Consider the following 17,913-nt stretch of genomic DNA (forward strand, 5'->3'; position numbering starts at 1 on the left):
CAGGTGGCTGAGCGGTGAGGGAATCGGGCTGGTAATCCGAAGGTTGCCAGTTCGATTCCCGGTCATGCCAACTGACGTTGTGTCCTTGGGCAAGGCACTTCACCCTACTTGCCTCGGGGGAATGTCCCTGTACTTACTGTAAGTCGCTCTGGATAAGAGCGTCTGCTAAATGACTAAATGTAACTAAATGTAACAGCAACTTCATTGCTGTGGCAATGAAGTTAAGGTTAGTAGTTAGATAGACTTTTGATTTAAGTAAGGGGAGTGCCGAACATGTTCTGTCGCCGTTTGACTTCCTACAGTTGTGTAAGCTAGATGTTTTTGTAGTGTCATCATGGCTTGCAGACGAACAAAGCATTACATTTGCTCAGTTTGGATGTACAAAGGAAAACAAAAATCTTTTTACAGTTCCTTCATCCGAGCCTCTGAAGACCCAGTATCTTAATTTTATTTTCTCTGGAAATTGTACAATACATTTGTTTTGTATGGGAGTCAGGTGGCTGAGCGGTTAGGGAAGCGGGCTAGTAATCAGAAGGTTGCCAGTTCGATTCCCGGCCATGCAAAAATGACGTTGTGTCCTTGGGCAAGGCACTTCACCCTACTTGCCTCGGGGGGTATGTCCCTGTACTTACTGTAAGTCGCTCTGGATAAGAGCGTCTGCTAAATGACTAAATGTAAATGTCTGCACCAAACACTTCAGCCACGACTGTTTCCTCAACTTGAGCTAATACAAAACTGGCCTTGCTGAAATTAAATTCTGGATCAGTACTAACTCTCCTTCGTCCATCTACTAACCTCGGACAAGTAAGTTAACTAACGCTATATCATTTTGTAGCTTTACTGTATATGGTTACCTAGCTTGCTACCCTTAGAATGTGGCTGTAACATTAGCTCTGCAGCTAACAGCTGAGTTACTGTCGCTGATGGAAAGGTAGATAGCATCAAGTATGTGTGTGAATACACATGCTGTAACGTGAGTGTTGTACACTTTGTTATTTGGATAACCGTTCTGCTGTTGGTGTTATGGCGCGCGCGATATCCGCCTTTCCCCACATTGAAATGACTGAGTGTGTACCTCTGCAAACCAGGGTTATCAGATGAGAATGGGAAAATTCGAGGCATCTTACAGCAACGGGGCTACAGCCATTGCGATACATCCATTGTAAACATTAGCGCATGGTGCTGCCCCTCCGCTCCTCATTAGCATTTAAAGCTACAGACACCAAAACAGCGCGTTTTCTGAGGAAAGCTCCTTGTGGGACTGCTAGTAGTGGCTGTAATTCTGCACCAAGGCTGAATTTCGGGAAAGAGACTTATGATACAGTATTAGGGGACCACTAAGAAGCCTATCCACAAGTTTCCACCGCCCCATAGTGCTTTGCGCGAATTGTGGGCTTAACTTCCTGTTTCCTTCCATTTTTGCGTACTTTGTTGAGTCTATGTCTTGCGATGGTCAGGCAATGATGAACTTAAAAAGCTCTGAAGCTTACCAGTATTTGCACAGCGAGAAAGTCGGGCGAGTGTGGCTAAAAGAGATCACAGAAGACCTAGTCTACTTGAAAGCTGAAATAGAGCCAAGTCAGAGTCTTAAAACAACCCATCATAAGGCCTGGGTATTGGTATCAAAGACAGGAGTGATACAGACAGCAGGCTGTTCGTGTATTGCAGGGCTAGGACGCTCCTGTAGTCATGCAGCAGCATTACTGTGGAAGGTTAGTAATGATAGTGCTAACGAGAGTAACATGGTCTTGATGTGTGTGTAAAAGTGTCAGGTTTGTAAACGCCGGAGAGTCTACTTAAAGCATAGAAGTCGGTTTAGCATGTGATTACAAAATATGAAACCATTCCTTCTTGTAGGTTGAGAATGCAGTCAGGCAAGGTGAGACAGGGACAGCATGTACTGATGTGCAAAGGGAATGTAATAGTGGTGCAAAGAAGAATGTAGGTCTGGTAAAGGCAAAGCATATTAAGTTTAGGCGCCACAGACCCCAGGACACATATCCCCACCCATCAAGGCGAGAACAAATCAATTCCACACCATCTCCCCGACTCTTCAGAAACCATGAGGATTTCAAAACACACATCAACTCCTCAGTAATGGCCCCACTCTATCAGCTCCAAACTAATAGTCTTATCCAGCTTGCTTACAGAGCAGATGTAGAGAACAACACTGAGCCAAGCCTAAATTCAGAATTGAGAATCACACTGATCATAGTACATGTCTGACATGTAGGAAGTGTTCAGTGTTCAGACCAATCCTACATTGCTTTATCCCCCAATCAAATATCTACATTGGAAATAGAAACAAAGACCCAGAGTAGGTCACAGGTGTGGCATGATGCTAGGAGACTGTGTCTAACTGCAAGCACAGTGAAACAAGTCCCCAAACGACACACCACAGAGCCCCAAAGATTTCTCAATGAGCACGTGTACCCCACCTTCACTGGGAACGCAGCCACAAAATATGGCTCTGAAAATGAAGTGAGGGTCATCACACTCCTTTAGAGCAGAGGGCATGATGTGCACAACAGAGGCCTTGTGGTTCATCCTGACCACCCCTGGTTGGCAGCCAGTCCAGATGGGATCCTTGATGGGACAAAACTTCTCGAGATCAAGTGCCCCTTCAAGAGTCAGATGTCTCTTGAAGAACTTCTCACCCGGCCAAACGGTGACATCAAAATCTTGGAGGATGGAAAGTACCTCATTTGTCCAAATGGAAGAGCTGGATACTACCTTCAGGTAAGCTGGATTGTTTTCAAGGGCAAGATATACTAGCTGCATTATTACAAGAGATAATTAGAGCTAATATTCATAATTTGGTGCCAATTAAATGTACGGTATGTTTTATTCTTTCAGACAAAAGTGGCTATGATGTGCCTAGGTCTACATAGCTTCAAACTGGTTGTCTGGACACCAAAGGAACATTTAGAATTGGACATTCCATTCGACAAAGATTACACTGACAAACAAGTAGAGCAACTGGAAAAATTGTATTTTCTACATATGCTTCCCAGGTTGGCTGATGATTTTGGAGGAAAGAAACTACATCTCTGCCCCAAGTACCTCGAACTGTTGTGTAATTAACCCACATATCAGTTGGCAATGTAAGTCTCACTCTGTGAGATGCAAACAATGGTTCAAATACATTTGTAGTATATTTTACAATTCAAAAACAGGAATACATAAATTCATAAACAATGCAAACAATGGTTCAAATACATTTGCAGTATATTTTACAATTCAAAAACAGGAATACATAAATTCATAAACAATGCAAACAATGGTTCAAATACATTTGTAGTATATTTTACAATTCAAAAACAGGAATAAATAAATATATTCAGAAATATACAAGATGTTGTGTAAGATAAATGGTGAAATAAACATCACCATCCCTGATGGGGCAATGGCAACAAGGTACTTCACAGTGTTACTTGCATAGTAATGGCTGTAAGACTCTGAGCGTGAGTCTAAGTTTTTGGCTTTTTGCAGAATACTCTGTGCAGTCAATGATACAAGTTACATCAGGGAAATGTTGCTGAAAAACCTGTGGCATTGTTGATTTCATTGTGTCACGGGGCAGCCATGGAATGAGGTCCTTGGTATGCTCAGCAAGGACATCTATCCAATGCGTAACTATTTTACTGACCTGACTGACTGATATTTTAAAGCGCCTCGCTAAGTCAGCCAGAACAAAGTTCTGTCTGAGCTTCATAAGTGTCAACAAAACTTGGTTTTGAACTGGTATTGTTGATGACTGGGGCGCAAAACCTTGTAGACAGGAGACAAGAGTGTTGAACACTAGTAGAGGAATCCCTGTGTAAAGCAGACAGTCTTTATCACCTTTCAGTGTAACCTCTGCAATGGACAGTGAGATCTCAGGGGCAGGTGTGATGGGCATGTTAATGATGGGTCCTTTAGAGTAGGTATGGTCCTCCACAGCTGGATCCATCCACTGTGTTTGGGCATCCTTGAAGGTCTGAGGTTGCTCGAACACCATCACATCAGCTTGGTCTGCATGTAATAATAAGATGGAGACATATCATAGATGGAGATAATTGGACGAGGGCATTACATTGATGTACAGCATGAATTGGTGTACAGCATAGATCTAGTCAATGTTTTTAATCCCTGTGTCCCTTGTGTAAGTATAACATCAGACATGTTTAAGCGCAGAAAATCAAGGATGCCTTTAATACCGTGAGTATACTGTATGCTAACGTAATGTTGCATGAAAAAATCTTGCGTCAATACCAAATTTAGCCGTTAAGCCTACCTGTTGTTGTTACGACTTGACTGTCAACGATCATCCTGATGACTCTTCTGCGTTTCTTCTCAGGAGGCTTCTCATAACCCATATAAAGCGTTGGGTAAGGGTTTTCTTCAGTTGGCGCTTTGTCCACAAAATGAAACGAACAGACATAACAGTATTTCGGAGGATGTTTTAAGTTTAGGTGTTTCAGCCAATTTCTTTTAGCCTCGTCGTCGTCACTAGGCAGTGGATGGAAGCTGTACCATTTCGGGCACAAACACTATTTTTTATTCTTTGGCTTGTGGTCAAAACACTCCGATTTCAACCAAGTGTTGAGTTTTGTCCGGTTGTAAGTACACCCTCGAACGGCACACGTTGTTCCCGAGCTTTTTAAAGACATAATATTAACTAGCAACAAAGAGTATAGAAGAAATATAAGTTATTTGCTAGCAACAGCAGCGATGTGATTAGCCTCCACCGGAAGTACTCCACCGGAAGTATCTCCCACAAACGTTTACCCAGCAACCACCCCAGGAAACTTGTGGCATCCAAAACAGCATCTCATGTCTCCTTTAAAAGTAATGGTAAATCATTTCAAATCATTAAAAAGGTTTCCTCCTCTTTCAAACTTAACTACTTCAGCATACTTTCAGCTAGAGACACCATTCAACCTTTAAAATGTTCACAAGACATTCAGCTATTCCCAAATGATTCAGCTTTTTCAAATATTCAGCCAATTTTGAATTATGACAGTTTAAAATACTACATGAAAACTTGCTCCTTCTTGATTTTTATGAATGAGCAGCCAGCAGTTCTGATATTCAACTAAATTGTCAAACAAATTCCTCTAACGTTCATATAGTTTAACTTACAGAAACAAGTTATACCTTAAAATGTAGGAAAAAGTGTCCTCTTTCAGCCAATGTAACTACTAAAGAGCTCACATTTACAGATTTTCAGCTATGAGCCTTGAAGCGAGAGCAGCCTTTCAAATTTTCTCACTAACTTCAATGGTGAGGTGGGTAAAATTCGTCAGAGAAAGCCGAAGGAACAAGATTTTGAAACTGCCGATAGAGTCGTATTTCTGACCACATAGACATATAAAGGACATCTCTGGTTTCGGCAGAGTCTTGGGTCTCGGAAAATATCCTTATTTTTTGGATTTGACGTATAGTTTTGCGTCTAGGTTAACTTGTTTGAGGTGTGGATGCTAGGTACATTTCTGTTATTCTCTGCCCAGCTCGTTAGCGATCACAGCTGCGCCATCACCGTGGCAACCAAACAGACACTTACCATGAAAGCAGAATTGGGTACACGTTTTTGAAACTGCCGGTAGAGTTGTATTTCTGACTTCTAGTTACATTTCTGTTATTCTCTCTTATAATCGAGCTAGCGCGATGGCTCTCCATAACTAAAAACGGTTAGACTTTTTTTCCACAATCGACCAAATTGGCCAAACAAGGTATGTAGATTGAGCTTAAAGTGTACATAATCTAGCTAGATCGTTTTTATTTTTGCAAGTTTCACAGAAATCTGCAAAAATCGAGGCTCAAGACTGTCATAGCTGACCGTCACGAACAGCCAAACCGGGGTCTTTCGTAAGTGTTCGCTGCAGCTGGCGTTAATCCTACGAACAAACGCTTCGTAACTGGAAAGTTTTTACTTTTAATTGACGATATTGAACACAGATGTTAAGTAACTTGTCTTTACTCTAAATATCTTCTCCGTTTTCAATTTGAAGCAGTAAATCTAACACAGTAGGAATTCTCCCACGACATCCGCTCGCTCTGCTTTGACTAACAAATATGTTTTCTCAGTCCACCATACATTAGACGAGCTAATTTTCGAGCACTTTCGATACAAGATACAGGCCATGTTAGAGTTGATATATATATATATATATATATATATATATATATATAATTGTGTGGGCAATGTAGAACAGCAGACAGATTTTAAATACAAGCGTCGCCCGAGTGTCGCCGAGTGGTCTTTCGGCCAAAGTAACTTTCCTATATTATTTAGACATGTAAACGTCCATATATGTTCATGAAATTTTACACGTAGATTGTTTGGTATGCCTAAAATAATAATACTTACACTTTGCTGGCGATAGCAAAAGAAAATGCTGGCAAAAAGACCGGAAACTGAGTGTCCAAAAGTAGTTTACAGCGGTCGGGATTGGACACAGTGACGTTACGTTTTTCCAGACATAATATTCGTTACCTAGCTACAAACAAATGCTTCGTAACTGAAGAGTATTTACTTTTTATTGGCGATATTGACAACATAGGTTAAGGAACTTGTCTTTAATCAAAAGATGGTCTCCGTTTTCAATTTGGAGAAGTAGATATGTCTTACTGTAGAAAGTCTCCCATTGCATCCTCTCTCTAGCTTTGCTTCGGCTACAGATGGACGACAATCACGATGCATGCATTATTCACGCCTACGGTGTTAATACAGTCTGTAAAATACCACTTTGACACACTTGCAAGATGATCCGCTGGTTAGATGTAGCATGATCTTATTTACTATCCACAATAGTTCAGCTTTTTTTGCAGCAGCATTTTAATCAGAGTTAGCTCCAGGTCCTCTCTAAAATACATTTCAGACCTTTTGAAACCTGAGCAAATGACTTTCTACTAAATTTTCAAATTCTTCTGAATTATTTATCTTTTTGCATTTTTCTTCTCTTTTCTGTAGTTTTATGCTTTCGTCCAGCTCCAGCCCCTTTCAAAAATACCTTTCGGGCGCTTTGAAGCTTCAGCTTATAACTTTCTACTAAATGTTCACTATTTTCAGCTTTTTTAGCATGGTCAGCTATCACTGCTGTTTCGCAGGAACAGCCTTTTCTAGTTTATTGTTTATTTTCGCCCCCCTAAGGATCAGTCAATATTTGGACTACATAGACAACCTAGGTGTCAATAGTTTCGTATTGGTAGCGATGGCGTTGGTTGTATTTTTATTTACGTTCAGTTGCATGGTTTAAGTAGAAATTGCGTTTTTGTCGTGAAAAGTGAAGCTAACGTGGCTAATTTGCTAGCCACAGTCACTGACGTTACTAACGTCACGAAAATACCTGTGACTACCTGTAGCAGAACATTCGTTTCGTGTACAGACGTCAAAAGTTGACGTCTGTACACGTTCAAATGTAACGTCTGTACACGAACGAGAATTCAGACGTTTTGGCACAGTTGGCGTTCCATAATATAAAACGGTTATCTTCATTGGAAGGTGCAGTCATTTCTACTGTAGCATCTGAATTTGACACAGTGCAGCAGCTCCTCCTCTGCTACTGTCTGACTGTTGTTGCTGAGGTGAGGATGGCTGGAAAAGCTTGGAGGTTAACGGTAAGCGCCGAGAAGTAGATTTAAGATGTAAACTGGATGTTGTATCAAATACATGTTCTATGCCATTTGAACTCTGATAGGTTTAATTACATTGTCAATTTGCTGAAATCAATTTGTGGCGGAGGGAATCTGCATCGTGCGCGCGGCCTGTCAGTACCATGCCCTTCAGTAACCGGCGATGTTGCGATACTACTAGCAGGAAACTCTTTCCATAGCTTGTGTGTACACTAGGTAACTATCACAGTAACCTACTACTTTAACGATTAATCTCACTTTCCTGCCAATGCCAATACAACCATTACGCTGCGTTCACACTGCAGAGTTTTTTAACGCTCTGCATCGCTTGCCTTCCCACAGTACACCACGCTCGGGGGCGTGTTAGACAAGTTAATACAGAGTTGTAGTTCTCTAAGGTCACTGTTGTAGTCATGGCCAAGCGTGCAGATTTGGGTTCATGTACTCACAATATCGATCAAAATACCACTTTTACACAACATTTATGTAAGTGCAAGATTTTACTAGTGCAAGATTACAGTAGAATACATGTTACGCCACCGGTCACTCAACCAGTCGTTTGTAGGCTGGGCTAGCGAGCTAGCAGTGGCACAGAACAGTCACGTAATGTGACGAGACTAAATTTAAAAGTAGGCTATAAAAACACACTAGGAACAATGACGACATCGGCAACCATGCACCATGCATTATTAGTTTAATGTATTCTTTAAATTCAGGCTCGTCACATTAGTAACTTTGTTCTGAACAGAACTGGGTGTGCAGACACATACGAAAAGTTTCTCCTCCATCTTGAAATTGTCAAACCTAGAAATGTTTACCATGACGAACACGTTACAAGAAACAAGAAACCAATCCGATTGGCCAACGCTAGCTTTTTCACGCTCCTCATTTACATAAAGTTGAGAAAATCCAACTTGCAACGCTCCGCTCCGCTCGCCTTCCCACAATGCCCTACGCGAGCGTCAACGCCTGGTTTCATTGAAAATGAATTGGAAGCCGACGCCCCGCGCCGCCCGCTCCGCTGCAGTGTGAACGCAGCGTTACATCAACGAATTAGCTTGTCACCCAAACTATGCTTGCTAGCTAGCAACTGTCAAACAGCATTGCCTGCTTAGTTATGTCTGGACACTGGCCTGATTCATCACGTCTGTGTTGTGTACTTAGCGCTAGCTAGCTATAGCCTGTTATAATAATCAGTATGTTTTAGCTTCAGTAGCTATAGCTAGGCTAGAGCTATATCGTTGAAAAACGAATGTTAGTTTGCGACCCTTATATAAACTAGTCTAAATGTTTGCATAGCTATTATTCCTATTATAACCTTTGCAGATACTAAACCTACTGGGAAAATATGGTTTATGGATCAGTGACAAGAATAAAATCAAGCCTCAGGAAGTAAGGTTATCATTGATATTTGACTGGTTACTAGTTTAGCTAGGGAGTTATTTACCTAGTATTAGACACGGCTTAGCATGTGTTTTTGGCTTGGCCTAGTGTTGTAGTGGTACATCTGGAATGGACATTCATCGTGTTGATCAGCATACAATTATTCAATTCAAATAAATAGAGTGGCAAGATTTGGAGGTACTGAATTAATTCATGTTAGTTTGGGATATTTAAGTTTACAACACCGAGTCACAAGGTGATCTCTTCTTGTAGTCTACCATACAGGATGTACATCGATGGCTGACTGCATCTAAGAACTAACAGAACATTAACATTTTAGTCTTACATTTACCAGAGCCCGTTTACGGAGAGCCTGTCCACTCCCTATTAAGCCCCATTGTACCGAATTTTGTTGCAGTTCCACCAGAGTTCCACTGGGAGTGATCGCGGTCGAGTGCAAAATGAATGGGAGTCTATGGAGCTAAACGGCTAAATTAGTCTCTTTCACCTGATTGTCGTTGAGAAATCTCAGATTTGATTGTAGTTTTTGCATGTTCAACATGGATTACAGGTCGAAAGTTGAATGAACGAGTACTTATGTCCTTTCTTACTTGATTTCTTACAGGATAAGTCGTTGTTGCCCATAACACGCTAGCATGGTAGTAGCATTGCTACGAGTATTACGCTAGCTAATTTAGCCAGGAAGCTAACGAAAGCTAGCTAGCTACTGTTTCCGATAAATAAATTGCGCTGTGGGGACCGTCGGAAATATCTAGAACTCACACGTCTAAAATACTTGAAAAGTATCAAAATGTCATAACAAGACATCAAACGTGCAATATAGCATAAAACAACATAATAAAGTGCAATTAATGCTCATAGTGCAACAAGTACTGGAACACTGAAGCGTATGCGGCCCCATCAGTTCCGGAAGAGGCGAACACTGGCATCGTTGCTAACGGTGCCTACGGTGCTTCACAAAATGGGCATCGTCTGTGTTATGTCATTTTAGAACCGGAAGGTGTCGGTAGTATTGGTTCTCGTGACATCCCTAATGCATCCCAGGTTGTAATTGAGTGCCGCTAAGGTAGAAAGAGCTATATAAATGCAGTCCATTTAATTGCATATGTTAGCTTCTGCACCCCTGATGACTGTCAGGGTTTTTTCTCAAATAAACTAACCTTTGAGTGAAACTACTCAGTATTGATCGATATTGTACATAATCTACTGGAAGAAAACATTTCAAGACGGATACAGATGAAACTTTGCATAAATTTTTATTACTATTTAATTACAAATATTGTTTCTCTTTGTCTAGGTATCCCGGGTGTTTGGGGCTATGAAGACCCAGATCCCCCAACCCGGGACCATCACCAGGGGGGTAAGTGACATACAGTTTTAGGTTGAAACCCATGTTTGGTTCACACACAGTAGTTCATCTCTCTAATAATGACAGCAATCTCTGTGTGTATGTGTACAAATTAGAATGGGATTAGTTTCCCACGCTCAACTAAAGAACCGGACACTTCAACCAGAAAGTTCATATTCCGCATACGTTCTCTTTATAATCCAACGGAGTACCTAGCCGGGATTGACGTTGTTTGGATAAGCGTTTCCACATGAAATAATGAAAAAATAATTGCTACAGCTTGGCTTGCTCTATGCGTCACAGCCCCTTCACTCTGATTGGCCCTCTGGTCTGCAGCGAGTTTCCTAGGAAAATATTTACTCCAGAACCGGGCACTCTGCAAAGTTAATTTTTTGCTGGTGTCCTTTTTATGATCCAACGGAGCGCTGTAGGCTACCGCGTTTGAACTAATGCGAATAATTTGCAATGAAATGAAACTAAGCAAGGAATATTAAATTCCCTATTAGCAAAATAGGGAAATTTGCTTTTACAACCGATATTCAGCTGCTTTCAAAGGGGCTGGCTAGCAAACAGAATGACAATATAAAGTGGATATACTTTCATATATATATCAGTGAATTGTTACATTAATTAATGTGTTTACTGATGTCGAAACTTCCAGCACATTGCAAAATTACAAGAGCTGTATGGTGAATTAGGCCTACAATTATGACAACTGGGTCAACCATTGTGCGTGTAATGACTTCTGTTATGAACTACATGTTTAGATGTTTGTGCTGGTAAGACATTTTAACAGAGAACCAATATAGTACATTTTGATCAACATAACATAAGCAATATATAACGTAGGAAACGGAAGACAAATTAAGGCTACATAATCATTTGCATGAATGTAGGCTACCACAGCATTGGCAATTTGAGTAGAATAGATTTGGAGGTTGAACAAGTACTTCAGAGATGACAGAGAATTTCAATTGTGATCTGAGAAGTATAGATGCCAAAATCACTGGGAAGAAATGTAATCACCAGCTGCATCACAAGCACTGCACTATCTATAATTCCAGGAATATGTGTGTGTGTGCCACCAATTTTATCACGGCACTATGCACTAGTATATAAAAATCGAGGAACACCAATGCAAACACTTATGTACTTGTGGGGTGTATATAGTTGTGGTATGATTTCACAATACTATTGATATTTTTGGTATCCTTCTAAAAAGGTTGTTTTCATTAGGCTATATAAAACATGTCATGTCTTGGATCTTCTGTTTTCCTATTTATCCTCACAGATGCAGACTGTTACTTTAATCCCGGGAGATGGAATTGGTCGAGAGATATCCACGGCTGTTATGAAGATTTTTGATGCAGGTGAAGTAAACTATTGACTTGCAGATTAGATTCCCTTGTCCTCTTTGAACTCTGTGTCTCCTATTAAGACTCTGTAAAAGCCCAGAAGTGTTGTATAAACAGACAGAGGTGTTTTACTAACCAATGTTAGCTACCAGTGGGCAGTTTGGACTATTTGCACTTTCAAAATTGATGGTCTTGTTCCTCCGGTAGGAGGGAACCTCTTGTTTTTGTTAGTATTCCTATTATTATTATATTTCTCCGTTAAATGGCTCAATAGGTCAAAAAGTCCTTGACCCGATTTTTTCAAATTTGGCCCAATGATAAAACAGGTCACTCACTACTCCCAGACCGCTAATGGCCCATGTACGCCCTTAGGTGGCGCTATAAGCCACGCCCAAAGTCTACGTGATTTCCCCAGCGCCCCATTATTCCAAAATGCCTGAAAATTGGTATACATACCTTATTTCTCATGGGGAACAAAAAATCCTCAAGAACCCATAAGGTCCGCCATGATAGATTTTGCTGTACTGTCCAAATTTGGTACAACCTTCAAAACCCTTCTCCTCATGAACTAAAGATCCAATCGACTTGAAAATTGTTACAGATTTGTAGAACACATGTCTTTCTATAGGGTCAAATTTAATAAGGAATGCAATACAAAATGGCTGAAAGAAATGTATTTATGTAAATGTCCACATTGCCACAATATCTTTGTGTTAATAAATCAAATATAATTTTGACTGATGGTTTTTCAAACCTTTGTGCCTTCAAGATGACATCATTCTGAAGTACCATTCGCAATTTCACCTTGATATGTCAATATATGATTGAATTCAATTGAATTGCTCCATAGCGTGCGTGCTCCAAATTCTCAGACTCATCCTGTCCCTTGACACTAGGGTGACCACCTGTCCCGCTTTGCGTTGTGTCGCACAGCATTTTCACCCCTTGTCCCGCACGTCCCATATCGAAAATGCTGTGCGATACAGCGCAAAGCGGGACAGGTGGTCACCCTACTTGACACACGTGCGAGCTTGGCGAGTCTGAAGTGACTGAAAACCGAACTCGAAAAGTAGCTAGCTCTAGCTTTTTTCCTCTGTGTTTTTAATTAGTGAATCATTTTGCATCTCGGCAAATTGTTCATCAAAAAGGTCGAGGAAGTACTGAAGTTACCTCGCTAACGGCAAATCTTGATTCGTAGTACAGGCCCCTGGTCTTTTGTCAGATGTGTATATATTGACCAGTTTAGAGCTAAATACTCTTGCCAGAGCCTGGAATCGAACCCATGTTTTGAGTGACTTTGCATGGGTCTCCATCGGGTCAACACATTTGGATTCAAGTTCAAGTAATGCCACTGCATTTCACAGTCAAAACTGTAGTGTATGTCAAGTGTAGATGGAAAAAGCTTCTGGAGGTCTGGAGGGTCATGCAGAGGCCTGCTCAACAGAGTTCAATAGAGGATGCTGAGAGCAACAACAGAGAATGCTGAGAGCATCACAGACCCCTTGCTGGACTATCCCTCTCTAGCTGGACAGCTTCATTCAGCTGGCCTGCCCTGCCTGCCTGCTGGCCCTGCTTGCCAGCCCTCCAGAGACAGTCAGTCACCCCACAGACACAGTAGCTCTGCAGACTGCTTTTTTGAGGACATTGATGAAAAAGGACAAACCAGCATGATGTCATTGTTGCCACCTCTGCTCTGTAGGCAGACTCATCACCATTCTTGATGCAGCCGATAATGGTGGTGTCATCAGCAAACATAATGATAGTGTTGGAGCTGTTTGTGGCTGCACACCATAGGTGAACAGAGAGTACAACAGTGGGCTTAACACACAACTCTGTGGGGCACAAGTGCTGAGTGTTAGACTGGTGGGGTGATGTTACCTAGCCGTACTGCCTGTGTCCTGTCCAGCTGCACATGGAAGGACTGATGTTCCGGTCCTGTAGTTTTATGATGAGCCTTGATGGTACTATGGTGTTGAAAACGGAGCTGAAGTCGATGAAGAGCATCCGCACGTATATGTTGTTCTGATCCAAGTGAAAGAGAGCAGTGTTCAAGGCCAAAGCTACAACATCATCTGTAGACCTGTTCGGCCTATTTGCAAACTGGAGTGGGTCTAATGCAGGTGACAGGCAGGATGTAATGTGGTCTTTGACTAACGTCTCAAAGCATTTCATCCTGGTGTCAGCATAACAGCCTGTTGCTTAATGTAGCAAAAACCAAGGAGTTGATAGTGGACTACAGGCGGCTGCAGGGAGAACATGCACCCATTCACATCGAGGGCACAGCTGTGGAGAGTCAAAGTTTCAGATTTTTTGGTATCAACATCAGTGAGGATCTGAGCTGGACCACCATATTGGTGTGGTTACAAGGACAGCGAAACAGAGGCTCTTTTTTCAGCGGCGACTGTGGAAATTTGGCATGGACTGCACTATACTGACCAATTTTTACCGGTGCACCATTGAGAGCATACTGACTGGTGGCATTACAACATGGTTTGGCAACAGCACTGCCCAGGACAGGAAGACACTACAAAGAGTGGTCAAATCTGCACAGCGTATTACAAGGACTGCATTACCATCCATTCAGGACCTTTACAGCCAGCGGTGCAGGAGAAAGGCCAAGTGGATCATTTCTGACCCTAGTCATCCCTGCCACAGTCTTTTCTCCCTCCTGCCTTCTGGAAGGCGATACAAGAGTATAAGGTCCTGTACCAGCAGATACAGGGATAGTTTTCTCACACATGCCATCAGGATGCTGAACTGTCCTTGAAATATCTTTTTGCACTACAATTTTTCTTATTTTTTCTACCCTTTTTCCCCATTCTTTAGTATTGAATTTTTTTATTCTGCAAGTTGAACGGACATTGAGCACAAAGAATTTCATTACTTATAAATGCTGTTTATGAGTATATGATAATAAACTTGAACTTGAAACTTATCAGAGCTTTAAATTGTCTGTGCTTCGCTTGCTGTTAGGTTGTCGACTCTCTCACTCATGAGCGTCCCAAAAGGCCTTCAAAATAAAGTCACGTAATAATTCTGAATACAATTATATAATTCTAAATTAAGACATTGCTTGAAAAAAAATTATACATTATTATAATGCAATTGCGACAATTGCATTCAGGCCTATAGATAGTTACACATATTGTATACAATATGGCGAGGTAGCTGACTTAACCATTCCTGAATGTGCTTTTCATCAACACCAAGTTTGCGTGCTATAGATCTGTTGCTGGTGGTGAGTGCTTTCTGCACAGGTTTCTGTTTGAAAGCTAAAGTGTAAGAATGTTACAGCATGCTGCGTCAGATTTGTACACAAAGTAGAGACACGCGCGGCATACATTTTACACTGGGCTTTTGTTTGACTTCCTTGTCTATTCTGTGTTTGTCTATGGCTGCACTGCAGCTACAATTCACTGAATCTCTCTTACCAATTAAACGTTGCCCTTGAATGAACGCCACCCTCGAATAAACGCTGCACCACTAACTGCTCTATTAAAAGGGTTCACTATGAAGCAAACCATTCTAACAAAATAATAAAAACATTTACAATGATTTCAACAAGAAGTCTCTCTGACTTGACAACTCTCTAAACAAGCAACTTTCCAAAGCAATCTCTGAAACAGCTGACCAGTGTGGTAATTTTATGTTGACAACTAAACCGCTGATTGGAAGTGCGCGGCTGATTGCCAATCACGAGATAGGGAGACTGATAGCCAACCGCCAACAAACGCTGACTAGACCATACCTGCATGCAGCGAATAGAAAGAAAGAGGGGAGAAAAGAAAAAACACACAACCACAACTATACAGACTGAATTAGGACATTTTAAACATGGGTCCGTAACAAAGACGTTGTTAAAAATGCTCATTCACATTCATTTTTCTCAATTAATCTTATCACTTAAACACACTGGTTTAGCATTTTTTCCCACAAGGAAGTCTAACCTCAACAGTGGATCCTTGGTCCCTGGATCTCTTGCTGGAACATGGCATCTAAAAAACACATAGAAAAACCATCAAAAACTATGAAATGTAACATACCACACTACTGCTTAACAATTTCATAGTCTTACATTATCATAACTTCATACTCAACAGTTCTAGTATACAGACCTTTAAGAAAATATTGAAAGGGTTAGGATTCTCAAAACACCAATCTCTGTACTTAAAAAAAATATTTAGACATCCATTATTTACCTTTATTCAATTTACACTGTCTACATTCAAATTTAAGTCTGTAAAATGTAAACATAGAGAAACGGACTCGACTATAAATACAAATTAAGACCAATTGAGAACAATTTATCTTGCAAATGGTTTTTACTTTAAATTCATGTTTCACCAAAAGAATCATCACAGTTTAACACAAATAACCAAACCTTACTGTTAAAATACTGCCAAGCCACTGACTCACATTAGAAAATTAAAACAAATAAACATAGCCTAGAAGATGTACCTGTAGGTCAATTACATAATCAAGAGCATGGAGTAGGAATGGATGGATGACAAAATACCCCGCCGAGCCCAATCCATTAAATATTTCCTACCCATAAGTTAATTTCCTGAAATGCAATAATTCACCAACATTTTGACAATTTCATGCTCCAAACTTTGTGGGAACAGTTTGGAGATGGCCCCTTCCTGTTCTAACATGACTGTGCAACAGTGCACAAAGCAAGGCCCATAAACACATGGATGAGCGAGATTGGTGTGGACGAACTTGAGTGGCCTGCACACAGTCCTGACCTCAACCCAATACAACACCTTTGGGATGAATTAGAGCAGGGACTGCGAGCCAAACCTTCTTGTTCCACATCAATGTTGGACCTCACAAATGCACTTCTGGAAGAATGGTAAAACATTTCCATAAACCTCTTAAACCTTGTGGAAAGCCTTCCTAGACGAGTTGAAACTATTATAGCTACAAAGGGTGGTCCGACATCATATCCTATGGTTTAAGAATGAGATGTCACTCACGTTCATGAGCGTGTATAGGCAACCGAGCGAATACTTTGGCAATTTAGTGTATAAAATTGATACAAATATAAAATGTTATCAAGAGATGGGAAATCGTGCAGCATAGTACAACATGCCGATTACAAACGTATTGTAGCTCTATAGGCTTTCAATGGAACTCCTAAACGATCAAACCATGAACCCAAACAAAGCTAGCAAGCAAAACAACCATGGTACCATTGCTACTTGTTTAATGCTAGGTAGCTCTATCTGTGCAGCAAACTAGGCTACCTAGCTACAGTTTGGAAAAGAATAACTTACGATGTGAAGACCGTAGAAATAGAACAACCCAACCGCATAGTTACGCACAGTATACAAATTTCAAACGCGTCTCACAGAAGCAAGTATAATGTTAAAGATTGTACGGCTTGCTAGCCTGTAATACTGCCTGTACAAAGAGAAATCCTTAGCTCAGCTAGCCTAGATAGATTAGCTGCTATCCTGTTTACAACAGTATAAAAGTCTTCAAGTTATCATACGAATACAAACGCTAAAATACATGTTTTGTACTGCCGTTGTAGGCTCTTATTACTCACTGTCAAATGTAACAATGAAAATCTCTGAGGGCTGCAGGAGTCTCGTCAGTCGTTGTCTTCAAGTCTTCTCCAACTATAAAATGGCCTTCTTCTTGTGCGTCGTACCAAGCTCGCGCGTGTGTCAAGGGGCTCTGGCCCCTTTTGTGTGTGAGAATGTGGAGCACGCGCGCACAGGAGCAAAGGGAGAGAGGATTTGGGGAAACAGCCCTAGAAATTAGCCAAGCATGCATGTTTCAAATATTCACTAAAAATCGAGTTTTCATGTTACAGTCAACTTTTTCTCAGATTTGTGTACTCAACATTCTCAAGAGTCTTCATATGAACTAGTGATTGAATCAGAGTATCAGTTTTTGGCCGGCGGATGTGTAAAGCATTATTTTAGCATTAGCAATAAATTCAATTTGCTTTATATCAATCATTTTTTGAGGTATGAAGTTGCCTTTGCACATGGTAACATGTTGTAGTGTCTTCCACGTGACATACCAAGTTTGGTGTTGATATCTCAAAGATTTGCTGAGATTTGACCAAACGTCCTGTTTGGTTGCTTTGTTGCAGATTTTGATTGGCTCTACCGGACAAACGGTTTTGAAAATCAGAAATCCCTACGATAACTTTTGTGAGGCTCAGTCTGGATA

At 40.9% G+C, this 17,913-nt stretch overlaps 2 protein-coding genes across 2 annotated transcripts in view; both read left to right on the top strand.

Annotated features, from left to right (window-relative positions):
• dnaja (DnaJ heat shock protein family (Hsp40) member A) overlaps nucleotides 1-17,913 on the top strand; it is a 106,663-nt gene that overhangs the window by 57,183 nt on the left and 31,567 nt on the right. The window lies entirely within an intron of this gene.
• Nucleotides 2,170-17,913, top strand: part of idh3a (isocitrate dehydrogenase (NAD(+)) 3 catalytic subunit alpha) — a 44,378-nt gene continuing 28,634 nt past the window's right edge. The window contains exons 1-3 of the mRNA XM_062461558.1: nucleotides 2,170-2,739; nucleotides 10,319-10,381; nucleotides 11,661-11,739. Coding sequence (XP_062317542.1) covers nucleotides 2,635-2,739; nucleotides 10,319-10,381; nucleotides 11,661-11,739 — 247 coding nt within the window. The 5' untranslated portion in view covers nucleotides 2,170-2,634. The remainder of the gene's footprint in view (nucleotides 2,740-10,318; nucleotides 10,382-11,660; nucleotides 11,740-17,913) is intronic.

Source organism: Osmerus eperlanus, chromosome 5 (assembly GCF_963692335.1).
Source record: "Osmerus eperlanus chromosome 5, fOsmEpe2.1, whole genome shotgun sequence".
Taxonomy (NCBI): domain Eukaryota; kingdom Metazoa; phylum Chordata; class Actinopteri; order Osmeriformes; family Osmeridae; genus Osmerus; species Osmerus eperlanus.